The 26,776-nt window shown below is 36.1% G+C and overlaps 2 protein-coding genes across 3 annotated transcripts in view; one reads left to right on the forward strand and one right to left on the reverse strand.

Moving 5' to 3' along the window:
• LOC123322841 (sestrin homolog) overlaps positions 1-26,776 on the forward strand; it is an 87,408-nt gene continuing 60,632 nt past the window's right edge. The window contains exons 1-4 of one of the 2 annotated variants that reach the window (XM_044910886.1): positions 1-153; positions 2,304-2,621; positions 4,438-4,606; positions 7,730-7,795. In XM_044910886.1, coding sequence (XP_044766821.1) covers positions 2,389-2,621; positions 4,438-4,606; positions 7,730-7,795 — 468 coding nt within the window. In that variant the 5' untranslated portion in view covers positions 1-153; positions 2,304-2,388. Of the gene's footprint in view, positions 154-285; positions 518-2,303; positions 2,622-4,437; positions 4,607-7,729; positions 7,796-26,776 lie in introns of those variants that run through there. The other variant, XM_044910887.1, reaches the window with a different exon arrangement.
• LOC123322844 lies at positions 20,379-25,301 on the reverse strand. The gene is made up of 3 exons (XM_044910892.1): positions 25,010-25,301; positions 20,756-20,872; positions 20,379-20,698 (listed from the first exon to the last, which is right to left on the reverse strand). The coding sequence occupies exons 2-3, from the start codon at positions 20,851-20,853 to the stop codon at positions 20,533-20,535; spliced, it is 264 nt and encodes an 87-aa protein (XP_044766827.1). The 5' UTR covers positions 20,854-20,872; positions 25,010-25,301; the 3' UTR covers positions 20,379-20,532.

A 26,776-nucleotide genomic window follows, 5' to 3' on the forward strand; every position in this document is an offset into this window, starting at 1 on the left:
TGCGCATCCCCCAGTCCCAGTCAGCTGAGTTCATTGTCAAAGTGTATCGAACGCTTTGAGATATCCGACCGTGTAAATTTGCCGGGTGTTGATGTTTTCCAGCGGTGTACATGTCCCTCGGTTTCCCTGAAAAAACCAGTGGCCAATATTCACGTAAGTACGGCTGTTTTTCAAGGAACATTTCGTATTTTTCGTTTTCGAGAGGTTCGAGACGAGAGTGCGCATGTCTAAACCGAGGAATATTCCACTGACGGATCAGTTTTTCTTGAAAAAGCCGGCCGGCCGATAGTTCTTTGTTTTCATCTGCAATTCAAAGTATATGTTGATCGTTCGTGATGATCCACAAAATGAACTGAATTTATTCTTGTTCATCGATATCCGACACGGAATTCATTCCAATTTTGCCATTTCCGTTGAAAACCGAGAAATTGTGATTATCGATTTCGATTTTCAAATTGACCAGAACTAAGTACCTGTATGAATTTAAAATTATTACTCATAGCTTCTTCAAATGTGGGTAAGATATCCAAGTGAAAAAAACGACACCAAGAACTGTTGAAATACCTCGATAAGTCATTTCACAATTATAGGATTCATCAAGTTGGCATAGCTTTGTTGGATGTGACTCCGCTAAATTACAAAAACGTAACAAATAATAATTAACGCTGAGAAATTGATGCCAACTTTCGTTTCGAATTCAACGTTGATATTATGTTTGCATTTTAAAATATAATTCATCGAGTTTTCGTTCAGAATACTTCTTATTCATTTAATTGTTTCTGACCAGCCTTCGCTATTAGGTAGGTGTCGATTCACGTTGTCAAATTGATTGATTGCTGTACAACTTACGGTATATGATTAGGAAAGCCTTTTATTTCTGAAAGAGTTTAATTGGGATTTATGCGAAAAATTACATGTTAATGATACGCTTGGTTCGCAACTTACTGGGTTTTATGAATATGATTCACAATTTTCTAAACCACCATTAATTATAGTCATTAACTATAGTTTCATTTTCCCTAATAAGTAAATATTGAAAGATTATGTTCGTTTGTACGTATAGAGAACTTTATTAATTGACAATTTCACACGAAGATAAAAAATATATCTCTTATACTGTGGAATTAAAAAACTTACTTATTTCATATTTGAAGGCTCCCACAAGTAGATTGATCATTTATTTCAACAAGTATATCGAAAAATCTACATTAGTCGTTTTATTTTCAGTTACCGTTAAATATATATAAGATATAATATATAAGATATAGGACTTAGAAAAACTTAAAGCTTGGCTTAGTCATTGATTTATCAGAATAATGTACCTGGGTTCAAATCCCACCGCAGAAATGTACGTTGTTTCGGAAAAGTCTGGTGTTTTTGTATTTTATGATTGGAGAGAGAGCAGGGAATGCGTGACGTGAATGTTTATACAAGGTGTCTCAATCAAAACACGTAAAAAAATCAGATATTTGTTAGTTTTCAGTTTTTGTTTTTAGAGCTTTGAAGACGGCTTTCGAAAAAGTGCATTTCAAATTTCTACTATAAATAAATGTTTCTTTTCTTGAATTAGATACATGTCTGTGACTGTTGATATCCATGGTGCCCTCACATTCCTCATAATGAAATATCTAATCAATACCCCAGTATTTGCCGATGTATATCTTTTCTGCATATTCAGAATTAGAAGACCTTTGAAAAATTTAATGACATTGAGCTCTGCTCTATCGTAGTTTTCGATATGAAAACATTTTGGAAAATGCAAAATTTTGTGACGTGACAGTTTTATAAAATGAAAGGTAACCATAAAATGTTTCAGTAAAAGCTGAGTATTTCTTTCAAGCACAGAATATAAATAATTCCATAACCGGAATTATTTGAACGCACGTTAATTCTTAACAGTTATTCAACATCCCTCCAACAACTTTCTCTTTTTCTTAACCCTTTATAATATGCTATCTATCATCTCGAATTGGTAAATAGCACACGCTAGATCATCAATGCCCTTAGTTAACATCAACAATGATCTATGTCTATGATTATCATTGAACTCTATGGGAATCATAGAGTTCAATGTTGATTATTTACTATGGCGAGGAGCCTTCCCTTGGCTCCTTTGAGAACTTCAGTTTTAAATTTCTTTTATGTTATCTGAAGGAAAAAACGTGTAACATTTGCTTTGGGGGTTCTGCGGAAATGTCACATCTAGTTAGCTTTCGTGAAAATTTGTCCTCAAATGAGCTGTGGAGTTTTGAAGGTTGTCTCCAGAAGAACGGGGGTTATGTATCAGCTTCTTCTATTTCCAGACACGAGACCAATATCCAGGCCAACAATAATAACCAGTATTAAGATCAGTATTTACGGAAAAATTACACCGAGGTTAACAGAAACATGTTCGTCCAAGCTGAAATCGCAAAACCAAGCACGAATAACAACAATCTGAGTCGCAGCGAAGACCAGAACAACGGAACCAGCGACTTGTTCCTGCAAGACCTGGATCTGGTATCCCGTTTCTGTTTGCCGATTTGTTCGCACGACAATGAGGTGCGGGAGGTGGCTTTGGATGCCATATCGAAGACGGTCGAGAGTTGGTTGGACGGAATGGGCAGCCCCATGAATAGTAGGTGAGTAGCAGAAATTTGGTAAATTTTTTTTATGCGTGAAGGATCGGAAAATTTCCGCGAACTGGCAACACTGGTGCTAGGAAAATGCCATCTTGGTGCATAGAGAAATAGGGCATTGCGGATCAGCTGACTTTGGCTCATTTGTCATGTCAATTGCTGAAAATTATCTCTTTATTGGATCATTTCTTGAAAAAGTTACCACTATATTGACTGAATCGTTTCGAACCTAACCTTAGTATTCAAAAAAGGTGTAATTAAGTGTCTCCTTGATTGGATTTGAAGAAAAGTCGAATTTCTTCTTCATCAAACGATGAAAGATGAGGAAACAGTACTCAGAATCGATGTTTATTGATGAAAATTCGATACACCTCTAACAATAAAGTATTACATCACTTCCATTTGATTAAAACTGAGATGCGAATCGAAAGAAAAACGTAAAGCAATTATAATGAAATAAAAATAAGCTTGTTGCTGATAGATCAAAGATCTCAGTGTTGATAGCTCTCTAGAAATGTGTGTCATTGTTATGAATAAAGTCGAGGCAGTTTATTGTTCGTCACAATCCATGACCAATCCATAGCGAGAAAGATACCTAGTGGAATCAGCTTGTTTATCTACATATTTCGTAGAAATGGGAAACTAGATCTGGATTTGAAATAGGATAATATGGTTTAGACCCCCCTGAAATGACCTACATATTTGCTAATTTGTCTGAAATCAGGATGTTCTATAACTTCCCTAGAACATGGAGTGCATTGAAGTTGTTTTGAAGATTCTATAGAAAACCAAAGAGTTGATGATTCAATAGAGAATTGCACTCCAGAGAGCTCATCGAAGTCAACTCGAAAATGAAAAGTGGAAAAACAAAAAAATTATTTTCTCCTGAACTGGACCAGATATTTGGAATTTTGGTATGAAAATATAGATTTTCGAATACGCTGAATCTATTGCGAGCAATTTCGAAAGCCTATCTCCCTTCGTTTAGATTTTCATCTCGAAAATGGCATTTTTCAAAAATTGCAAATTTCACTGGAGAATTCGTCAAGACCGAACGGTTGCGCCGAGATAGATGAAATCTTGAAATTTATATCAAGAAGAGTTGCTCTTCCAGAATATGTACAGCATTCGGATCTAAGATGATTTTCCTTGTAGATACGCGACTCGAAAGTTGACCTTCAAAAAATTCCCAAAAAGATGAGGTCAGTTGAAACTTCCTCAAGACCAAACGGTTCTGCCGAAATGGATGAAATTCTCAGATTTATTATTAGAAGAGTTGCTCTTCGAGAATATGTATCACATTTAAATCTACGATAATTTTCCTGGATGATACGCAACTCGAAAGTTGACCTTCTAAAAATTCCCAAAAAGTTGGGTTCAGCTAAAACTTCCTCAAGAACGAACGGTTGTGCCGGGTTGGATGACATGTCGGGATTTAACACTAGAAAGGTTGCTCTTTTAGTGTATATATCACGTTTAAATCTACTATGATTTTTGTGCTAGAAACCACCTAACTCGAAGGTTGAAAAATGGAAATATAAAAAATTTGATTTTCTGGTTAACTTAACAGTGTTAGATATCCGAAAGTTTGGTAAGCAAATATAGTGTAATCGAAAAATAAGAGCATCCAGTAACAGTTGGGGAGCCCAAGAAGTAAATTTGTGATTTATTCGAGCTTGTATATAGGGGTATTTGTGTAACACTGACCGCGTTTCAGCGCGTATTTCTTTCGGGATCCTTCCAGATCCTGTTTTTCCTTCCAAAGATAGGACACGAAGATTTTCTCAATATGAATCCATTTTTTCTCAATTTTCCACAGGTGTAAATCGATAAATGAGAGAACGACAAGTTGTAACAACATAGGATCCCCACCTGCTGAATATATGGAACTGGTGGCTTTACATTTACCAATAATACTAAGGCTTAGTCTCAACTGTCCCTTCGCCAACGTAAGAGAGAAATGTCAACATATCTTGGAAATCGTGAAGGTGAGTTTCTGTTCCATAAAAAAAATTATTGGTTGAATGTCCTATTCGATAGAAGTCTTCCCAGATCTTGTCTACGATCGACCCATCTTAAGGGCTGAAAATATTTCACAACAATAATTGATATTTCGAAAACGATAATACCAGTCAACATTGTGAAAAATAGAACAGTCTTACTGAAAAAATGAAATGTATTGAAATAATTTTAAAAAAGGAGAAAAGAAGAGAAAAGTTCTGACGTTAGGTTAGGAGATTTTTGAACTCTGTCCAAATTCATGATCAACACTGTGACCCATCTAGCTACAGCACTCGTTCAAAGATGCTTGTTTCCCAGAAAAAAATTGTTTTCTAATTATTTCCCAAAGTCCAGATGCGATGAAATTAGAAATTAGTATTTGGCTCTAAACTAACGTTGAGAAACTTCGTGCCAAATTCGAGGGCCAGCTGGCAGATGGATTCTCAGATATACAGATGGAATAAACACACAAAATTACTATCTTCATTATTTGCTATTTTGTAGAAAAATGATCTGATTTTTTATTACGCCACTTTTTATGTGAAATTGGGGAGTTTGTCATGCACCTTCTGCAAGGTATTGAATATATTATACAGGGTGGGCTTTTTAATACGAAACAGATGAGACAACCACCTTAATTGTTGAAGAAAGTAATTACCAATAATAATTACTTCGTTGTCTAATGTTGACGATTAACGGTTACCATCGTAACCACAGAATGAATTAGTCAAATAATTGATGATTTCACATAGCATGGTTAGCGGAATGACTGGTACTGTACGAAATTCAATATTGAATATCTCGAAAACGAATGCATTAAATGAGAAAAAAAATTAATATGCTGAATTCAGGATAAAAAGGCCTTTCAAATGATGTATCACTCACCCTATCTTTTCTATTCAAAATTTAGGGGTTGGTGTTCTAACACCAAGGGTTGAAGCGATATAGTTGTGAATTTGACCTTAAAAGTTGTCCCCCTCGAAACAAAAATCAACGTGTCTGAGCATTTTTTCTAAATAAATTTATTCCGCCCTTTATCTCGTCTGTTTCGTTAAAAAGCCCACCCTGTATAGGAAATTTTTGCTGAAATTACATTTTTTGATGATTTCCACCTTCTGTCGAAAAAGCCTCACCTTTGGAAGATCCTGTATGAAAAAAAAATTATGGGAGTTTTGCTATAAGAATAGAAAGGTTTTTTAAATACCCCATGAGGATAATTTGGCTATTGAGCCAAATCATTCTCATATCAGCAAAGAAAGCTCTATTAATTTCTGACACGAAATGTCAGGGTTGCCATGAATTATACATGAAAAAGTGACCTGTTAGAGTATTTTTCTACAAAATAATACCGAAAAGATTAATTATTTTTCACTCAATATGTAAAATAATTATTAATTCTGAATATGAGGTTATTTATTAAAAACATTCACACAATTAAAAGATGAATTTCGTTCAGTTATCGTTTTTGTTAAGCATAAAAATTATTAACTTTTCGATGTTTCTGTTCGCAAATCGAAAAATAGCCTTGATTCGAATAATAATACCACGGCTTGACGAATGTTGGGACCAGCAAGGTGTTATTTGCGTGAGGAGAACACTCCCGATTTTATCTGTGTAATTGCTTCCTTCATACTTCATTGAGTCAACTGTTACTATGTAAGGCAGCCAAATACACATAATTGGATATCTGCGAGGACGTTGAAATTTAGATCTCGTTAGTAGATTCCAAATAACCCATTCCCCGTTTGTGCATTACATTGGGTACTTGTTTTGGAAATGGTAACTACCTGCAAAAAAGAGGATTTGTATATTCAAGAAATTTTATTTCCAGCTATGTGTGAAAATTACGAGATTTGTGATTTCTTGAAAAATAAATCTATAATTCAGCTTAGATAATACTCTTAATTTTAAATCGAACATAAATACAAACTGTATTTTTCATAATATCTGAACAAATCTGAGGGCGATGTAGATGTATGATATATTTCTGGAACGGAAAAAAAATGACGATTCTTTCTAGGTCATTTTAAGTGACTGTTTCTATAAGAAAAAACACAACTTCATGTTGTAGCTCAGCAAATATACCTGTTGGAAAAAATCATAGTACGCCACTGGATTGCTATAAAAAAAGTGTCTGTATAATGCATGGGCGTAGCCAGGGTTGAGTTTTGGGGGGGGTTTTTAAATGAATTTTTTCTGATTTTGACATATAATCAGCGGGTTTCATAAAACTCTTACTGCCCGATCAACGATTTGACAGTCACTGGATTTCAAAAACGAAATCGCTTAAACTTTTTCATTCCTACATATATTGAACAAGAAGCAATTTAGAATCATTGAATAGATGTATGTAGATCATAATTTGATTCGAGAATTGAATTCCGATATCTTATGACTGAATTATTGATTGAAAACAAATTGACGTTTATCTGTCAATCAAGCGTTGATTCCCCGATCGAGCTTTATGAAACCGGGGGTGAGTGAGACTTTTTGAAAATTATTTTATGTATACCTATATTATTTCGGGGGGGGGTTTGAACCCCCAACCCCCCCCCCCCCCCCGGCTACGCCCGTGGTATAATGTTTTTATTTCAACATCCTAGCTCAAACAGGAACGGAGATAATGATCAAAGTTGAAATCGCCCAAATTTCAATTTTGGCCTATAACTCGAAAACAAAAGAAGATAGAGGAATGCAGTTGATGGCATTATTAGTTTCTCGAAAAAAGACGACATGAATGGTACATTCATTTTCCTCTATCTCGTTGGGTTAAAAAGTTGTAGTTATCAACAGGTATCACCAATTTTGCCCACCCTGTACATGAATCAAATTTCCAGTATTGCAATACATACCATGTGGACATGTGGAAAGGCGTATGTTTCCATTTAACACACACAAAATATGGTCCACATGATACTTAGTAGAATTAAAAAAAAAATGCAAGAAACTTCTTGTAGGTATAAAATATTTTTTGTGCTTATGCTTTGTATATTTTGCTTGGAAATCTTCCCATTCAACGTGATGCTGGGAGCAACTGAACTCGAGCTAAATTTCTTCATTACTGTTCCAAATCAGAAAGATCAACAATTTGATGACATTTTTCCTTTCAGATTCGTGGTTTACCAACACCCTATCCTGTGATATTCGGACCTAGTGCTTTCATCGATACAGAAGAGGTGAGATCTCATACTAAAAACGGATAGGGAAATGGCATTTAGTTGTAGAAGAATTCAGTTTTCTTTGTCATGGAATGATATAAGGTAAACTAGAACGAAAATCAGAAAGTATTATCAGAATTTGATCTTGAAATTTTGGTGAATTTCCTCGTTGAAGGTTTTCCAGGCTCAACCCTAAGATCTTGACGGTTTTGTTTCTGAAAAAATAAAAGTGTTGCTTTGCGCGAAGTGAAAAATTATAGATGAAGTGACAACACTCGGACAAGATTCGAGTGTTTTCTATGAAAACATTTTGGCTTATCCAGAAATGTGTTGAATTCAAACCCTTAGGGGATAGTTCCTATTGCCTATTGCCAGATTTTTTTTTTATGTCTATTCAAATAGGTCTTATCAAAAATTTATCCACATATATTTGTATCTGCAAAGGTGCTCCCAATCAGATATACTGAAGTTTTCTTTAAGGAGGGCAAATGAGTCAACTAAAAATGAAAAAGAAAAAAATTCCTGAACAGCGTAAGGGATCAGAAAGTTTGGTAGGGAAATATGGGTTTTCGAATACGCCCGATACGTTGCAATCAATTTTAAAAGCCTATACTCTTCGTTTAGTTCGATGTTCATCCAAGAAATGGCATTTTTCAAAAACTGCAAATTTGATTTTCTGCGATATCTCCCTTTATATTCAGCTATATTTAGCATTGCTTTGTACTCCACATGAGAACATTAAACTGGGTCGAAAGTGGGCAAGGGGATAGACCCCCCCCTAAAATGACACAAATGTACTCCTATCTGAAAATCAGGGTGTTTTTTTACTGCCCTAAGATTTGCAGTGCATTGAAGTTGTTTAGTTGATTTCGAAAAACCTTACAGTGAACGGTTCAATGGAAAATTGCACTCCAGAGAGCTTTTCGAAATGAAGTAAAAATGAAACAAAAAATCCATCCATTTTTCACAGTCGTTCTTGTGAAAACCGGTCCGTTATGTTTGATTTGGCCTAGAGTGATGACATTCTCACCAAGAAACAAGATTCCAAACTAATGGTGCCAAAGCTCTGACACTTGCTTGGCTCTACTCCAGAATGTACATCTGTTCGCCTTATGGTTTTTTAAGTATATTTTCGGATGCAGTATTTAAGAACGCTTGTTATAACTTGCATAATGGCGTGCATGTTGTGTTAGGTCGTGAAAGCTTTATGAAGTTCTAAATTCTGAATCTATTGATTGTTGGACGTAGGTTTCTGTTGTTTTCCGAACTTCAGGTTGGTGAGAAATTTCCACATTACACATTCCAAGAATCAGAGGTATCTCCCATCCGTAGGCTTCCTATTTTTCCTTCAAATTGTAAGCTCATTTGTGGCTGAAAACTTCTGCAAATATTTTGTGGTGGTTTTCAATTTTTCCATTGAATTACTTTTGAATCGAAACGGTGATAAGGGTCTGTTGAATGAAAAAAGAGCCCCACCAGAGTGTTGTAGTGAATTTGTCAAACGTAAAGAGTAACATTGTAAATTGGTAACAACATAATCTTGAAGTTGTCTCCCGAGGTGCCTCCTATCAGCGTTACATAATTTGCACTGAATTCTTAATTATTAATACTACCTCCTTCAGGAAAGCTACCGGTGGGATAGTTTTTGGTCAAACAATCTGGAATAGGTTGCATCGCTTCAATTTTAGCGCAAGCTGCCAGGCACCCGCGATTGAGTTGGGAGCAGCGGCGTGGAGATATCGATGAGCTCTCTAACATGAATGGTACGATGAACACTTCCATACGCCAACGTCTCTTTTCGATGGTGACTCAGGGTGCGTTTGGAGAGGCATTTGTTTTAAAGGGCGCACAGTTGAGTCGTGATTTGATTGTAGAACTATTATTGTTCCCTTTGGGGTAAACATCGGCGACAATTCTATGGTAATGGACAAGAATCCTCGTCCACACCGCCCAGAATTGTAAACGAACGCATAGAAATACATGGCATTAACCGAATGGATTGGACCACTGCCTGCCAAGACCAAAATAGTATTGTATACGAGGATATATTGAAAAATTCTTAGCCTACCATAGAACCAAACAAAATTTCTATGTCAAAATATTTTATTACTCAACATATTCTCCTAATATTCAGTTGAGGAAAGATATGATAGTCGGATGGAGCCAAATCTGGTGAATAAGAGGGTGTTCTAGTAATTCAAACCCTAAATCACGAATTTTTTGCATGGCAACATGAGATTTGTGTGCAGGGGCGTTGTCCTGCAAAAACAAAATACCTTTGGATAGCTTTCCGCGTCTTTTATCCTTAATTTTTTCCTGTATAGTGGTCAGTAATGTCGAATAGTAATATCCGGTTATTGTTCTACCCTTATCTAAAAAATCAATTATGATTACTCCATGGCAATCGAAAAAAAACTGAAGTAAGAACTTTTTTGGAATTTTGGACACGAAACTTCTTAGGTCTTGGAGAACCAGAGTGTCGCCATTCCATCGATTGTTGCTTTGTTTCTGGATCGTAGAAATGTACCGAAAAGTCTCATCCATAGTAGCAATTCGGTTTAAGAAGTTTACATCGTTTTCAAATCGAGCACAGATCGAACGCGATGCTTCTACCCTTGCACGCTTTCGGTCAACATTCAAACATTTGGGGATATATTTTGCAGCAATTTTTCTCATGTCCAAATCGACGTGTTCTATCCGATGAACGCGTTCGTAAGAAATATTCAGTGCTTCAGATATCCGTTTTAGCCCGATTCCACAGTCTGATAAAATCTTGTCATGAACTGCATTGATATTTTCGGGGACTGACACAGAGACTGGCCTTCCCGATCGGTCATCATCTTCAATGGAAAATTTACCTCTTTTGAAGCTTGCAGTCCAATTTTTCACGGTCGCATACGAAGGACATTGATCACCAAGGTTATTAAGCATATCTTCGTAAATCTGCTTACCTCTTAACCCTTTTAAATACAGATACTTGATGATGGCTCGATACTCCAATTTTTCGATTTTCACAATTTCGGTGGACATCTTCTTTCTTTTAATTTATTGCGTAACTCTGGTTTACTTTTTTGACCTCAAACACACTGACACTTCTAATGAGTTACTGTTCGTTGCTATGATAACGCAATATTTTTTTTTTATGCATGAAGCTGGTCTAGACGAACTAGATATAAATACATCCTCCATGTTTGGTCTGGAATGTCACAGCAATTACACTGTTTACCTGACCCACCGTAGACATTACAACAGCTCACTAATGCTTTGACGGACATTTGGCAAAACAAACATTGGCATTAGGAAGAGCTAGAGGGACCGATATTAAATCTTGATTTCAAGGTCTTTCTAACAGATGGAACCTTTCTTAATCCTGCAGAATCCACCACGGAGAATTCTCTACTATGTTTTCGCTCTAAAGCAGTCTAAGTATGTCGACAACTAACTTAATAAATTACGTTGTATACAAAAGAAGTTTATTTCGTTTCACATATTGTTACAAGTTTGCTCCACTTTTTGTCTGAAAATTACCCAAGGAATCTCTCCTTTTCTACTGCACCTCCAATAACACTCTGTATACCTACCAGTAATTTTTTTCCAAAATCCTCTTGATCCAAAAATCCATTCGTTCAAAGGACACGTGTTTCGAAGAGCTCGATCACCTATATTTAAACTAATTGGAAAAAATAAACCGGTAACCTTTCATTGCGGTCACCCAACAACTCGGATACGATCGCACATAATGCGCCTGCATCTAAATTTATCCCTTGACGCAAAGACACGCGGTCTGGCAAAACAATCAATGGAATCCGTCGAGCGAAATATCAAACCGTCCTGGACGTCCCGAATTCTATCGAAAAGTTTCGAAAACGCTGCGTCTGACGGGGTATAATCCGGGCATAATTCGTGCGAGATATATATGTTGTATTTACTGATCTGTGGAATATAACGACGACATCGGTATCCCCGTTCACAATGCGCTCGACGACTCGCTGAATTTCCGTGAGTTAGTCACCGCTAAATCGGGAGATGCTAGTAGCCACCTGGCAACAGCAGCATTCCGCGTATTACTGCATTCTGAAGGCTTTTCCCTGGAAAATTCGGGGTTTCGAATGAAATCCGGATCTCTTCTGCTGGCAAAGTGGCGAGATATCGACAAAAGGTGGAATCCTCATAATACAGGGTGTTTCATTGGTAAATGAACATACGGTAACCTGAGCTCATAGACTTATAATAACATGGACTCCGCCTGTGAGAGAGAGGTCGGTAGGTTGAATAAGATGGAGAGTTTGTGGGCAAGCTGTCAAAAGGTTATAGAACACAAGTTTGTGCGAAAAATTTCTTTAATAAATTTTCAACAAGCTTCCGAGAAGACACACAGGAATTCCATAGCATTCCTTCGAAATGAAATTATCAAAAAATATGCGAGTTTCACTCAAGAATAGATGTAATGATAATAATAATCAACACCTTGTGGGCAAAGTCTGCGAAAATTGTAAAAATTATCCATAATAAATGTTCAACACGCTTCCGAGAAGGCAAACAGGAATTCCTTAACATTCCTTCGAAATGGAAAATTCAAAAATTATGTGAGTTTCATTCAAAAATAAATATAATGTGAATAATACTCAATGTATGAACACCTTGTGGGCAACGTCTTCGTCACATATGATTTTGACATTGCCCACACGGAATCAGTTCATCTCTTTCTTATTCGATTAGAACGCATAAGCCCTTCTCTCTCTAATGCACCCAACCTCTCGATCTACTGAAAAGTCACGTGACAGTGAGTCCATGTAATATTAGTCTATGCCTGAGCTACAGCTACCCTAGGCGAGTCCAAAAAACTCATATTAGATAGGTCAACTCAATTCCATAACCGAGGTACAGGGTGTTTCATTTATTCACCTAAAATTTCAATTTCTCATAACTTTTGAACCAACCAGTATAGTTGGTTCATATTTGAAATACACTGCGCAAAAAAATTAACGCACATTCTGAAAATCTCAATTTAAATGAAAGTTAACTCTACATTGACTTTATAACTTATTTTTTATGTTCTTTCGGGAAGGTTTTGAACGAAACAAAACACATTAAATGGAAGAAAAATTCAGGATTTCACCGAATCTTATGTGAAAGAAGAGAAATGAACAATTTTCAAAATACCCAAATGCTGATAAGTGATTTAATACTTGGTATTTCCACCCCTTGCGTTAATTACAGCTCGGCAACGACGGTCCATACTCAAAATGAGTGATCTTAAAATGTTCTGATCTAATCCTTCCCAGATTTCTTCGAGTTGGATTCCTAAGTCATTAAGAGTAGCTGGATGATTTTCTGAACTTCTCAGCCTTCTATTGAGGTTGTCCCAAACCTGCTCAATCGGATTGAGATCTGGACTTCTTGCTGGCCATTCCATTCGAGAGACTTCAACCTCTTCAAGGTACTCCGGAACGATGCGCGCACGATGGGGTCTGGCATTATCGTCCATAAAAATGAAATTTTCACCAATGTATGTGGCAAATGGCACTACATGCTCTTCAAGAATGTTCCTTATATACTTATCAGCCTTCATAGCTCCATTATCAACGACCACTAGGTCTGTGCGAGCAGTCAAAGATATTCCACCCCATATCATAATCGATCCTCCCCTGAAACCAGTAGTATTCAGGAAATTGCACTGAGCATATCTTTCATGTGGACGTCTGTATACAAGGGAACGTCGATCACAATGGTAGAGGCAGAATCTAGACTCATCTGTGAAGAGAACTCTTTCCCAATCGGCCTCTTTCCAATGGATATGCTCTCTCGCAAAATCCAAACGCGCCCTTCAATGGGCTGTGGTAAGAGCTGGGCCTCCTGCCGTGACACGAGGCCTTAAATCATATTCTCTGAGGCGATTTCTAATTGTCTGAGTGCTAATTTGCACCTCATGAGTTTGCTCAAGCTGAATTTGAAGGAGGCTAGCGGTTGCAAACACCTGGCAACAGCAGCATTCCGCGTATTACGGCATTCTGAAGTAGTTGGGGAGCCGACGATGCTGAATCGTGATTTACTCGAGCGTCGTAGAGGGGTCTGCAGGGTCTCAAAGATGTGAAAAAAAATCGTCAGGAGTACATACTGTAGCGTGTCATACTAAGATACTGTATATGCCCTACGTGTCTCTGATAATGAATTCATTCTTATCTGACAGTTTGCGCGGTGGGACTGGCCGAACGGAAGAGTTGAAAATGGTAAAAAAAAAAAATTCCAGCGTGTCAGATTTTTGAAGGATATGTTAATTGGACCCAAAGGAAGCTACTTTTCAAGGGACTGACAATTTGGACGTGACGCAAGGTCACAGCGGTCATTTGAAATTGTTAAAAAAAATTGTTACTTGTACATTCTCGAGCGTGTCAGATTTTTATACAGATCTCGGTGTTGTGAACGTGTTGACCCATTAATCTGACACTAATCAGGAAGGGTTTTCTTAATCTGACACTTTGAAGATGATGAAAATTCATTTTTTTTCGAATATTTTCCTACCTGTAACTCTAATCGATTTTGTATTCATTATGAAGATGTAGATAATGAAATTCTACATAACTTTTGTCTGAAGCAATTTTACATACTCTTAACCGTTCTCGAGTTAGAGGGCTATAAGGGCGAGAAGCTTAGCCACACATGCGAAAGGACAAGGTCAATGTAGAATCCCAGTCTAATCCACTGATCAATTCACAGAACTGGAGTGGGCGATCGGGATCTACCTCATTCAGTTCCTGAACCAATCGTATCTTATAAGAATGGAATATGTATATGTTATTTAAGGATTCTCATGATTGTTGTGCGTGAAACGCCAGATACATCGGACAATTCCTAGTACTAAAGGTCGGATCCATTGCTACATGACCTAAGACATCCACGTCCCTCGCTTCGTCTCTTTCATGCACCCTCTTTTTGTTTCTGACTGAACCAGTAGCGTCAAATTTGGCAAACAGTTGCACAACGTAAGCAGCGGATAGCTGCATCTTTTCCAGAATGTCATATGTTAAATAAAGGAGCTGTTGTTCGCGCAGAGTCGTTATTTCTAAAAAATAATTTTATCATTTCCACCCTTTACTCCTGCGGAATACAGCATTTTAATTCTACTACAAATTTACAATCGCTTCTACACACTTGTAACGTTCTAAAAAATTCACGATAGTCCAAGGTAAATATCAAACACATGGTGCGTCTACTTTTTGGAACAAAAAATTAATAGTACTCGAAAAGATCTTCAAAATTAGTTATCGCATCACCCGTCTTCTCATTAATTAACTTTTTCGTGTTCAACTACCACTTTTAGAGTCAATTTTAAGCTTCCTCGAGAAACATTCTAATTAACAGGAAAAATTGTTCCTGCGAAAAAAATTTTAGGCGTGACTTTTTTTACCCCTTGCAATTATAGGGGAACAGCATGAAATTTTTGTTTTGGTTGCTGTACACTCAATTTTATGTTCATTACTGCCAGGATTCTAAGAGAAAAAGTAAAATTTTCAGGTGTCACCTGTATCTAAGCATAGGCTAGTACTCAAAAAAGTTCATATAAAAGTCCCAAAATATAATTTTTCACAAGAAGAAGAAGAAATCACCCCTTGAATTCTTTCGCAACTATATTCAGTCACACCCTGTATGTTACTTTCTATTGTGTTGTACCAATGATACAAATAAAATCTAATGCTTCTTCATACTCCAATCCTTGACTCTTTAGAGAATGAAAATAATAGGGATATCGATAATAAAAAAAGTAATATTACTTAGAAACTGTACGTAACTTTGACCAATCAACCGAATGAAAGCATGTCCGTACTGGAGAAAGATTTTGAAGAAAATTGAGACCTGAGAGAAACATAAAATTTTTTCAGTTTAGGTTGACCAAAAATATTTTAATCACAGATCAACAAAATTCAATTTTCTTCATCCATAAGGAGGAATTTCATGAGAGTAATGAAATATCAATTTATGATTTCTTCAGACAAAATCTTCGTTCACGGTTGGGGTGAAAACAGAAATAGTCAGATCGTCAGTCAGTGGATTCTACTTAAAAAAGCCCCTGTAGAATGTTCAAGTTTTGGATCTTCGAAGACAAAAAAATTATGAGAACTTTTGGAAATCATTTTTTGTTAATAACTCAAAAACGAAGAATCGTAGCAGGCTACGGTTTTCACCATTTTTTGTTTCCCTTAAAAAGAGCTTGGAAATGTGTCATCGGTTTTGCTCTAGCTATTCTAGTTTTCGAGATCTTCTCACTGGACATCGAATGTGGGACACCCTGTACACCACTACGTATACCAATGGTTTTTTCATTTCCCTTTATATATTATACAGGTACGCAATGTATCCACTTCAATTTATGAGCATTTGAGCTTGCCTTGTCTGGCGGTATTACTGATATGGAAAAAATAAATGACTCTTCTACTGGCTACCTTAGCCTGATGAATCTCGCGAGATTTTTCACTCATCTTCAATGAATTTACTGTCGAAAAATGCCCCTCCTCGAAATTGAAAATTAAGCAGTCTTGGCTTTCCCCGGAAAAACTATTTATATAGTCCAGTTTGGACTGTTCCATGTGCTCCACCCTGTATGGAGGAGAACGACCAAGTTTAGTGAAATCCAAGTCGATCCAATACTGTGCTTTCGATTGCTGGTCACAAAAGTAACATAATCCACTCAGCATTCGATTAAGTTGAGAAGTTTCAGTTTGCCCACTCGTAACACGTGAAAGACACGAAAATGCAACACTTGAACTTTACGTTCCTGATAACGCATTGCCTCAATTCCATAGTTTACAACCACACACAACCTGGTGGTCTCATTCTGGCGGCCAGCAGTCGAAATTTCAATTTTTCCTTGGTTCGAATCGGTCCGAATGGGACACAAAAAATGCAGCCATATTATGCCTACCCAGAAATGTATATCCTCGAGGATGTTTCCGCGAAGGATTTGTCTGATACCCTGCGAAACCTGAGGAGTTCAAGTGATCTGTTCAATCCTCGTGCCAAGCATGTGGTTATAGGTGATACGTTCAAGCTACCATACAAAAAGATCTTGCATAACGCTAACATCTTCAATGTTATATTTGTATACAGAAAAACCGGTGAGATTTTCGAATCCATCACTGGAAGGTACTTTGGAGAATCGAAAGTGATTGGTTGGGAAAAAATTGGAAGCTGTGGTACATTGGAACATGCTGATATCTTCAGAGATAGACCGAATCATCTGAGTTCATACAACATGGTAGTCTTGTTTCCAGAAGCTGTGCAAGAACAACTTCGGTACCATATGGGGATTTGGAAATACATATTCAGTCAATTCGAATTAAGTTATACCGTTCAAATGACCAGCCTTCATGATTTCGAGAGAGACTTTACTTCTGGGGACATGCGCGTTGGGGGATATTATAAAGATGTTCATCATTTAGATGAAGCATTTCCCTACATGCAATACGAGGTGAGGTGCTACGTCAAAAAATGTACGAACGTTTCTATATTGGCGGGAATTTCAAACAGGTTCAATGTTCGGGCTTTAATTTTCTGCCTTTTGGTAGTCGCCTTAAACTGGATCCTCTGGAAACGAAGTATCTCGCTTAATCTGGATGAATTTCTTTTATTGGTAACTAGTGGAGTACCCAACGTTAGATATTGGCGATCATTATTCTACGTTTTTTGGATTACGATTTATTTCCTAGCTTGTTTCACGTTGGTAACTCAATATATAAAGATTGTTTCCGAATCGAATATGGAAAAACAAATTGATAATATCCAGAAACTGGTAAACAATAGATATGACGTTTTGGTGAGATCCAAAAGAGAAGAGGAGTACCTTAAAGGTCACAAGCTGTTCGAGAATCATACGAATTTTGTGGAAAGCAACTGTCAGACTAAAGATCAGTGCTTAGCTGAAATTATCGAGGATCCCAATAAGGCGATGTGCTTCTTCGACCATTTGGGTGCCTTTTCGAAGATAGGCCCAAGTTCCCTGAAGTTGAAATTTGTAGGACCGGCCTTATGGGCATACCCCGCTAAATCTTACTTCGTGAAGGGTCAACAATTGTTTCCGTTGTTGAATAAACGGTTGAAGCATCTTTTCGAGCATGGGATGATGAATAAAATCATGGAAAAATATTCTGCACTGTACGGTCCTGACGTTACTGACAAATTGCAAAGGACGGGTTTCGAAAAATTGAGGATTAGGCATTTATTCGTGCATTTTGGGATTTTGGCCGTAGGATTTTTATTCTGCGTCATTATTTTTTTGGTAGAATGTGTCACCTACGATATTTTAGTCAAGATGTTCCGTATGTTGTGCTGCATTGTTTCATCTCATCAGTAGTTTGGTAGTTATTTTTTCGAATTGTTGATGTGAGTAGCTCATAACTTTATCTATTTTCTGTTTAATATTCTTCAGATAGTTTTTTGGTGAATCCCAATTCATTTGTACAAGGTGAGTCTTTGACTCGTACGAATATTTTAACAGTAGATTCTTGAAGTCAAAGGAAACACTTTTTCCTTCACCATTTTTTCCGATTCGGCCCTGATAAAATATATAGTCATTTTGAGTTTTCATAATGAGCTGTGTCACCCCTGGAAAAACAAAATTACCTTCAGAATAATTAGCTAAATCTGTGTCACTACAAATCTGTGGATCTTTTGAACAGAGTTGTATTCAGCCAAAGTACCCAATTTTCCGAAAATCTTAGGTGTTTTTTATTTTTTTTTTCAAATTACTCGAAAACGGCGCATTATACGAGGAAATATGAAGAATACGTTTATTTCACAAAACGTTCAAATATTCATTAGAAAGCGTCCAACCTAGTTTCAAGAGTTGAGTTTCTTGAATTTTTGGTATTTTTTTTGGTACGTAATGGTCACAATGAGAAAACTGGAAGACATGGGTGATATCTTGTGTTCGAAAAAGATTCATCAAATAAATGAAAAACTATTTTCCGAAATTCATTTCATTCGATAAAACCGTTTGTGAGATGGAACTAAAAATACAATTTTTTATGGTTTTTCAACAGCCTGTATCTTTCAAACCGAGCCGATTCGGAAAAAATGGTGAAGGAAAAAAGTGTATCTTTTGACCTCAATAATCTACTGTTGAAATATTTGTACAAGTCAAGGACTCACCCTGTATAGTTATTTCGTTATCCCTGTAACCTTCTTTACTATGTAATATGTTAGGATTGTGAAATAAATCATTATTTTGATTGAATACAAATAGGTTCATTGATCTTGCCTTGAAATCTTCATGTACACTGCTCAACAATTGATAAGGATCATTCCAAAAATTCATTTCAGGAAAATATTCTTTTCAAGATGTGTATTTTGATCAGATACCAGAGTATGTTTAGTTGATAGAGTCATTCGGGGCAACTGTGCGCACTTTTGCCTTTCAAGCCATACCCTGTTTCAAATGTTGAAGCTAGGAAAATTAAAACATATTCATAAGATAGAGAATTTTCTAATCTATAAAAAAACATCAAAAATCAAACAAATAAAAACGTTTTTTTTTTTCGCAAAAAAAAATTCAATAGTGAAAGTCGGAGTGCGTTCACATGCCCCGTATTGCGGGTAAGTGTGTGCACACTCACGGGGTAAGTGAACGCAGTGCTTAGTGAACCACACAATCAAAACACATTACAAAATAATGTCATCAAAATGTTACAATATCAGAGAAATGCTGTTTATTGTCAATACAGAAGCGCCTTTTACAAGCACTGTATTAATGTTCGTGTCACCATTCCTAGTGAACACAACACTTGATACATTCCCCTGTTGGTGGCTCTTCATATTTTTCTGAACAAATAGGACAATGTTGATCGAGTCTTAACCAAGAAAATCAACAATGTCATAATTTATTCTTCACTGAACAAATGCCCATATAATGAATCTATGCGCACACTTTCCCCAGTAAGCCAAAATTTGAATTGACGTTCTTATAGAGTTGAGCAGCTAAGAGAACCTAAGATTTTTGATTATATATTTAGATTAATATGCGCATGATCGAATAAAATATTGTTTAACACTGTCGTACTCGGAACTTGGACCTGGCAGAATTTGCAGAGATGCTAAAATTATCAAGAAAACTAGTGAATTTGATTGATTGCAAATAAAAAGTTAACGAAACGTCGCACGGCGCACTCCTATGAAAAACTAATTTGGCGATTCTGCGCCCTTGCTTCACCCAAATGAACCCATCTTTCATACATTGCATAGTCGAGATATACGCACTGCGCACACTTACCCACTGCGCTCAGTTACCCCGAATGACTCTAATCTTGCTCTTTAGGTGAGAATGAAGAGATTCATATTTTTGATTGAAAATTTTGTACAAATTGGTCCATATATCCATCTGGTCCATATTGTAAAAACATCAATTCATTTTTATTATTAGATTTCGGGGTATTGAGACAACTGCTGTTTTGAAAATCGACTCTATTTTCTATAAAATTACAAGAAACATATCACAAAAGACTATATTATAATACACCATCTAAAACGTTCCATAAACAAACATGGCTTTGTCCATTTGGGATTTCCTCGCAGTTGAAACATTTGAATCTTTATTTTGCTGAGAATTTCGGAGGGACAATCGTCAGATTTCTATCTAATTTTTGTTCAGAAAACTGGACAATGAATTTTTCTTTAGTATCGATATTTTTCCAATTCTCCTGTTGATTCTGCGATCGTCCTCCTCAGCATACGAATATACAAATCATATTACATCTCTCTACTCTTCAACTTCCAATCACCAGATACCACGGTAGTATGGCGGTGATCAGAACACATGCTATACAGGATAAACTGATGCCAATCAAGGACGATCCAATTCTTCGGTAAACTTCGTTTTCTTGTTCCTCCCTTTCGAATTCCAAAACTTCAACGGCATGCAGGAAAGTAACTCTGAAGAAAAAATGTGAAAAACTTGTTCCACCCTTTTTGGGGAAATCGAATCTTTACCTAGTTTCGCCATTCTCTCTCCTCCAGTAAAGCACTCCATCATTTCTTTGATCCAAAATCCACTGGGGATCGCTGTTCTCGATATTCGTCTCCGTCATCAGGAATTTGTGAAAAAATCTGTAATAAAATTCAATTTATATTTAAATACCTTTCTTTGAGTTCGTGGCAAGAAATATTCCTCAATATATTCGGGAAATTCATAGTTTTCACTAATGTTGAGATGAAACTGATATTTTAACCCAAGCATTTATATGGGACGCTTCAATACTATTTCAAATATTTGCCGAATACATACAAAATAACGGTCAAAATCGATCTATCGTAAAGTTCAAACAACCAAAAGATAAATTCCTGAAGAACGACAAAGTTCTTTGTTCTTCGATAGTGAACCTTCAGTCATTGTTCCTTGTTCGGCTGAAGTAGTGTTAATACTTTGTTGGCAGTTATTTCCTTCATTTCGTAGAAATGCGAAAAAATGCCATTGACTTCTTTTTGGGGACTTTGGAAATTCGCCTCAACAAAGTTGGAAGAATTACGTAGTACCATCAGTTTGGTGAGTTGTGAAACGTTGTGGAACATTTTGACGTGTATATTTTGACGTGTATATTTTAACAGTAGATCCTTCAGGTAAAACTTTTGATTTCGATGTAATCAGTTTGTCCGAAAGACACTGCAATTTTTCGGAAATTATTATCATTATTTATTGAGAAGAGATGAGGTTTGCACCTCTAAACTCAAATAGAAACAATGAAAAAATTATGAGGACAATCGTAAAAAAAAAATTAAGGGAATGTCAAATTCCAACAAATACTCTTTGCCTGTTGACTTTTCCTGTCTTTTTGATACTGTTGGCTGGTCTTCATTTTTATGGAAGCAATTTAGGCCTTGAATTAATATTTTTCAGAATTCGTTCAAATGTTTCCATGAAAATGAAGACCACACACTTGGGTAACCAACAGATTGAAGAGGTCGGAGCATGCCATTCGAAAAAAATGAAGTTATTGACATTCTTTGAAGGTCATTTTCGAAAAATCGCAGTGTCTTCAGAACCACCTGTAGAGTGATCCTGAAAATTGAAGAAGACTTGAAAACTCTTCGGGAATTCAAGAAAGTAAAATCATTCATTTATCCCGAACGGTTTTCAAGATATGATCTCCAGTTGAAACCATGAAATTTCTTGGGATATGTCAAAAAGGCACACATGTAAACTATGACAATTGGGGTACATTTCATGGGGTGTGTTCATAAACTTACTCCGAGAGTAGAGTATGAGTATGGTCATGCTCAGAGAGCATACTCTGAGGAACTAAAAGTACGTTTGTGAACGCTTCGGGTATATATATATATATATATTCTTTTGAAAAAGAGTGTTACAAACTTTTACAATCTGAAAATAACAATGAAGCGGGTGTAAAGAAATGGAACAAGAGATAGATCCTAAAAACCTGTTTCTCGTTCCAGATCTCAGTGTAAGCAGAGGAAAAATGTCAACGGGGTACCATACATATCTTCGCTTCGGGTAATCAGAGCTTACTCTGAGTAAGTTTGTGAACGCAACCATGGGATTCAGAATATGATATGAAAATCATATCAGTTTTCGTGTTTCAACATTTTCGAACCATCCTATAAAGTCAAAAATAAGGCCGTTGACTCATCCTGCAGATATCAGATACTGTAAGATCAGTTTTTGTGCGATAGAGTACGTCATTTTTTTATCCTGCGTTTTGTTAAATACAGATAAAACTTCGTCTGCTTTGTCTGTAGACAAACAGTGAGTGTTAAAAAGAGAACAAACATTCCATCTAGCGGTTTTGATATAGCTCGCATAGTTGTTTTGGGGTTATAGAGGCACTCAGATTTTTCATTATTTTCTTAAGATTAGAAAAAGGGAAAACAAATAATTGTGTAAGATACATACCAACTATTACTGAATGTTCTTATTTTACATTCACTTATTACAAGTATATAAATGAAAAAGTTCCTAACTGAGGAGATCTACTGTTGAATTATTTATACATGTTTAATAAGGTGTATTATACAGGGTGACAATTTAAAAATTTGCCAGGCCAATAATGTCGCGACAAGAATATTTTCAGAGAAAATGCTGGAACAGGTCAATTTTTATTCGGAGGGGGACATATTTTGAGTAGAATTGCAAGCCGAAATCTCCTCAACCCTAGGTGTAGATTGACCTCAATTGAAAGATCACTTGTCCCTCTATATGAATATTATGGTTTGAGAATTTTTATTGATTCCTTGAAGTAGTTACAGGAGGTGACAATTTGAAAACTTGCAAGGCCAATTATGTCGCGACAAGGATGTTTTCAGAGAAAAAGCCGGAACAGGCCAGTTTTTAAGGGGGGGGGGGCATATTTTGAGCAGAATTGTAATCTCCTCAAACCTAGGTGTAGGGGCTATCACCCCTAAATTATTCATAGAGAATAGAGAGTGAGCTAAACCTCAATTGGCAGACAATATGTCCCTCTACATAATACTATTGTCTTCCGATTGAGGTATAGCTCACCCTCTATTCCCTATTAAGAATTTAGGGGTGACAACCCCTACACCTAAGATTGAGGAGATTTTGGCTTACAATTCTGCTAGAAACATGAACCCCTCCGAATATAAATTGACCTGTTTCGGCATTTTCTCTGGAAACATCCTTGTAGAAACATAACTGGCCTGGCAAGTTTTCAAATTGTCAGCCCCTGTAACTACTTCAAGGACTCAATAAAAATTTGCAAACCATATTATTCATGTGGAGGGACAAGTGATCTTTCAATTGAGGTATAGCTCACCCCCTATTCCCTATTCTGAATTTAGGGGTGATAGCTCCTACATCTAGGCTTGAGGAGATTTCGGCTTACAATTCTGCTCAAAATATCCCCCTACGGATAGAAATTGACCTGTTCCGGCATTTTCTCTGAAATCACCCTTGTCGTGACATAATTGGACTGACAAGTTTTCAAATTGTCACCCTGTATTATGAACAAAACTGGGAGTAGTTTAAAATAATAATTGGTTTGAATAGTAGCTTCAGGATCTTCAATTTTAGATTGTTTGGCAGGCGGTATAAAATGTGTTTCTAGAAAATTTTGTTGACGGCTTAACTCTTGGCTCCTTTCTTGACGTTTTCTTGACAAATTAAATCTTGTGGTGATATTTATTTGTTTTCTGACGAACTCAACTTAGAATATTACTCGTTGCTATTATCTATCGATACGCCACTGTTAACTGGACTCAGTTCTGTCAATTGAACTAGACTTTGCCACCTTCTACGTCATCACTATTTCAACCGGCTTTGAACTGAATTGCAATTTCTTTCTATACCTACTCTTGATTATCACAAAGTGGTAGTCTTATTTCACCATAAGTGACATTGACTCAGTTCAGTAAAAAAAACGTCTACTGAGCCATTAAGCTCCGATTCTAACTCAGAATATTCACTAACAAGCAATAGAGAGAAACGTATGATTCTCATTCACCATGCATTCACCAATGCAAGATAGGTACTAGTGGTAATACTGACAGAAAGAAATTTTGTTATTCTTTCGAAATTCAGGTGGACACAAGTACCAACGGCGAAAATAATAAATAAGCCAAAATTATACTATATTTTCATAAACATAAAAAAGTGTATGCCAGAAAATGAAAATTGCAAATCTAGATTCCAACTGGAGTTTCAACAGATTATCATTAATTATTTTCAATTTACATTCATCTAGCAGAAAGTGTTCAATTTTCTTGACAAGAAATTTTTGTATTGACATAACATTTTTGTCCTGTCTTGCAATTCTGAAATCTGATAATTGAGACTCAAAACTCCCTCTGTATGCTCTTCGGTTATTCATCATATCTGTCTTTATATTGAACAAAATTTCGAAAATCTTGGGATAATTCATTCAGATACCCGACAATGGAATTCATTAAAAGGATAAACTTTCCTTTTATAGAACTATATAAGGTCGAATACATTCGAGGTCAGCGCAGTTTTTGTTTTTTAATTTCGGAATTCGCCGACTTCTTTATCTAACTCCATCACTACGAAAATTTCCCGAATTGAAATGTCAACAATTTGCTCGATAAAATAATTTGGGTAATGGCGGTGATAAATTCATTAACGTAATAGAATGGAGGTCATTAAGGGAAAACTCTATATATTGTTACCTGAACTGAAATACCCGTTTACGATATGAAAAAGATATTTTATTCACATTTAAAGTTCGGAATGAAATGAAATATATGTATATGTACCTGATAGATCCGGCAATTGATCACTATTGTCTCACTCGGGCGTGTAAGGTTGATAATTTCGGGCTAGGAAACTATTGAGCAACAGGGTCACCTATTTACTGCGTCGACTAATGATATTCAGACTGAAGGCGAACTTTGACACTAAATAACAGTGCTGTTTGTACTATTTCTGTGTATCGGTTAAGATACAATGAGTTTCTTCTTGTCATATCGATCGATCAGTCGGGAAAAATAAAATTGACGATAAAATTATTTTTATTTCCTACCTATATACCTTAATCGTGCTTTCGAATAATGAAACTGAGGTAATAAATAGGTACATAGTTCAAGTGTGGAATGTTGCTTTCGCTATTTTTACGTTGTTGATAAAGCTTGCTCGTGGTAATACATCCAAGTACGTTTCAACACTCGTTAGGGAGTTTTTTAATCACTTTTGTGAACAAAAAATACCTGGATTCATTATGTACAGTTCAAATGTTGAACGAAAGGGTATGGGATTTTAGGTTTTTACTAAAAAAGTTGCAAGAACGCAGGAGATGAAGCATCAACATTTTGTTAAGAAACATATGGGGTCAAATATGCACTCCTATACAGGGTGGGTTTTTGACTCGTGCAAATATTTTAACAGAAGATTCTTGAGCTCAAAAGAAACACTCCTTTCCCATACCATTTTTTCTGATGCGGCCCTGATAAAAAGATATAGCCATTTTAAGTTTTCGTAATGAGCTGTACCACCCCTGGAAAAACAAGATTACCTCCAGAATAACTAGCTGAATCTGTGACACTACACATCTGTGGATTTTTTGAGATGCAGAGTTGCATTCGGTCAAAGTACCCAATTTTTCGAATTTTACATATATTTTTTTATTTTTGAACATCAAATTACTCGAAAACGTCGCATTATACGAGAAAATATGAAGAATATTATTATTCAAAAAAAAAATGTTCAAATATTCATAACATAGCGTCCAACTTAATTTCAAGAGTTGGGTTCTTTGAATTTTTTGTATTTTTATGGTACGTAATGGTCATAACGAGAAAACTGAGAAGACGTGGGTGATATCTTATATTCGAAAAAGATTAATCTAATAAATGGAAAACTATATTCCGAAATTCATTTCATTCGAGGAATGTGAGAACTAAAAATATTTGATGCAAAAAAAACTAAAAGTATTTTTTTTTATGATTTTTCATCAGCCTGTATCTTTTAAACCGAGCCGATTCGGAAAAAAGGTAAGAGAAAAAAGTGTTTCTTTTGATCTCAAGAATCTAGTGTCAAAATATTTGTACGAGTCAAAGACTCACCCTGTAAGTATACAAGGGGATTCATTGGTAAATGGGCAGAAGCTAAGGATAGATAGAGGAGACTGGGATGAGTCAGAATAACCTATATTTAAAGGGTCTAACACTCTTCAAAATCAAGATGCAGAGTGTTTTACTGGCTTTGTCAACTTCTTCAATTACCCTAACAACTAGTTCAAACTAACATAGTAACTGATTTTTTTTCAGAGTTGGCTGTTCACAAACACTGAGATGTTGCCTCATCTTCTCTGAATTTTTTCTTCTTCATTAAATGCGATATCTTAATTTAAAGAGAAATCACAGCACTACGGAAGGTTTCAGTATCAATTCAGATTAACGTTAAGAGTTTTAATTTTATAATAATTATTCTTTTTCAACAATTTATGAATATTTTGTATTTTTTAAGTATAATCGAATGAAAACTTCTGATTTTATTCAATAATAATTACTTATTTTTTTTTGGTT

The sequence above is a fragment of the Coccinella septempunctata genome, chromosome 1 (genome assembly GCF_907165205.1).
Source record: "Coccinella septempunctata chromosome 1, icCocSept1.1, whole genome shotgun sequence".
In the NCBI taxonomy this organism is placed as follows: domain Eukaryota; kingdom Metazoa; phylum Arthropoda; class Insecta; order Coleoptera; family Coccinellidae; genus Coccinella; species Coccinella septempunctata.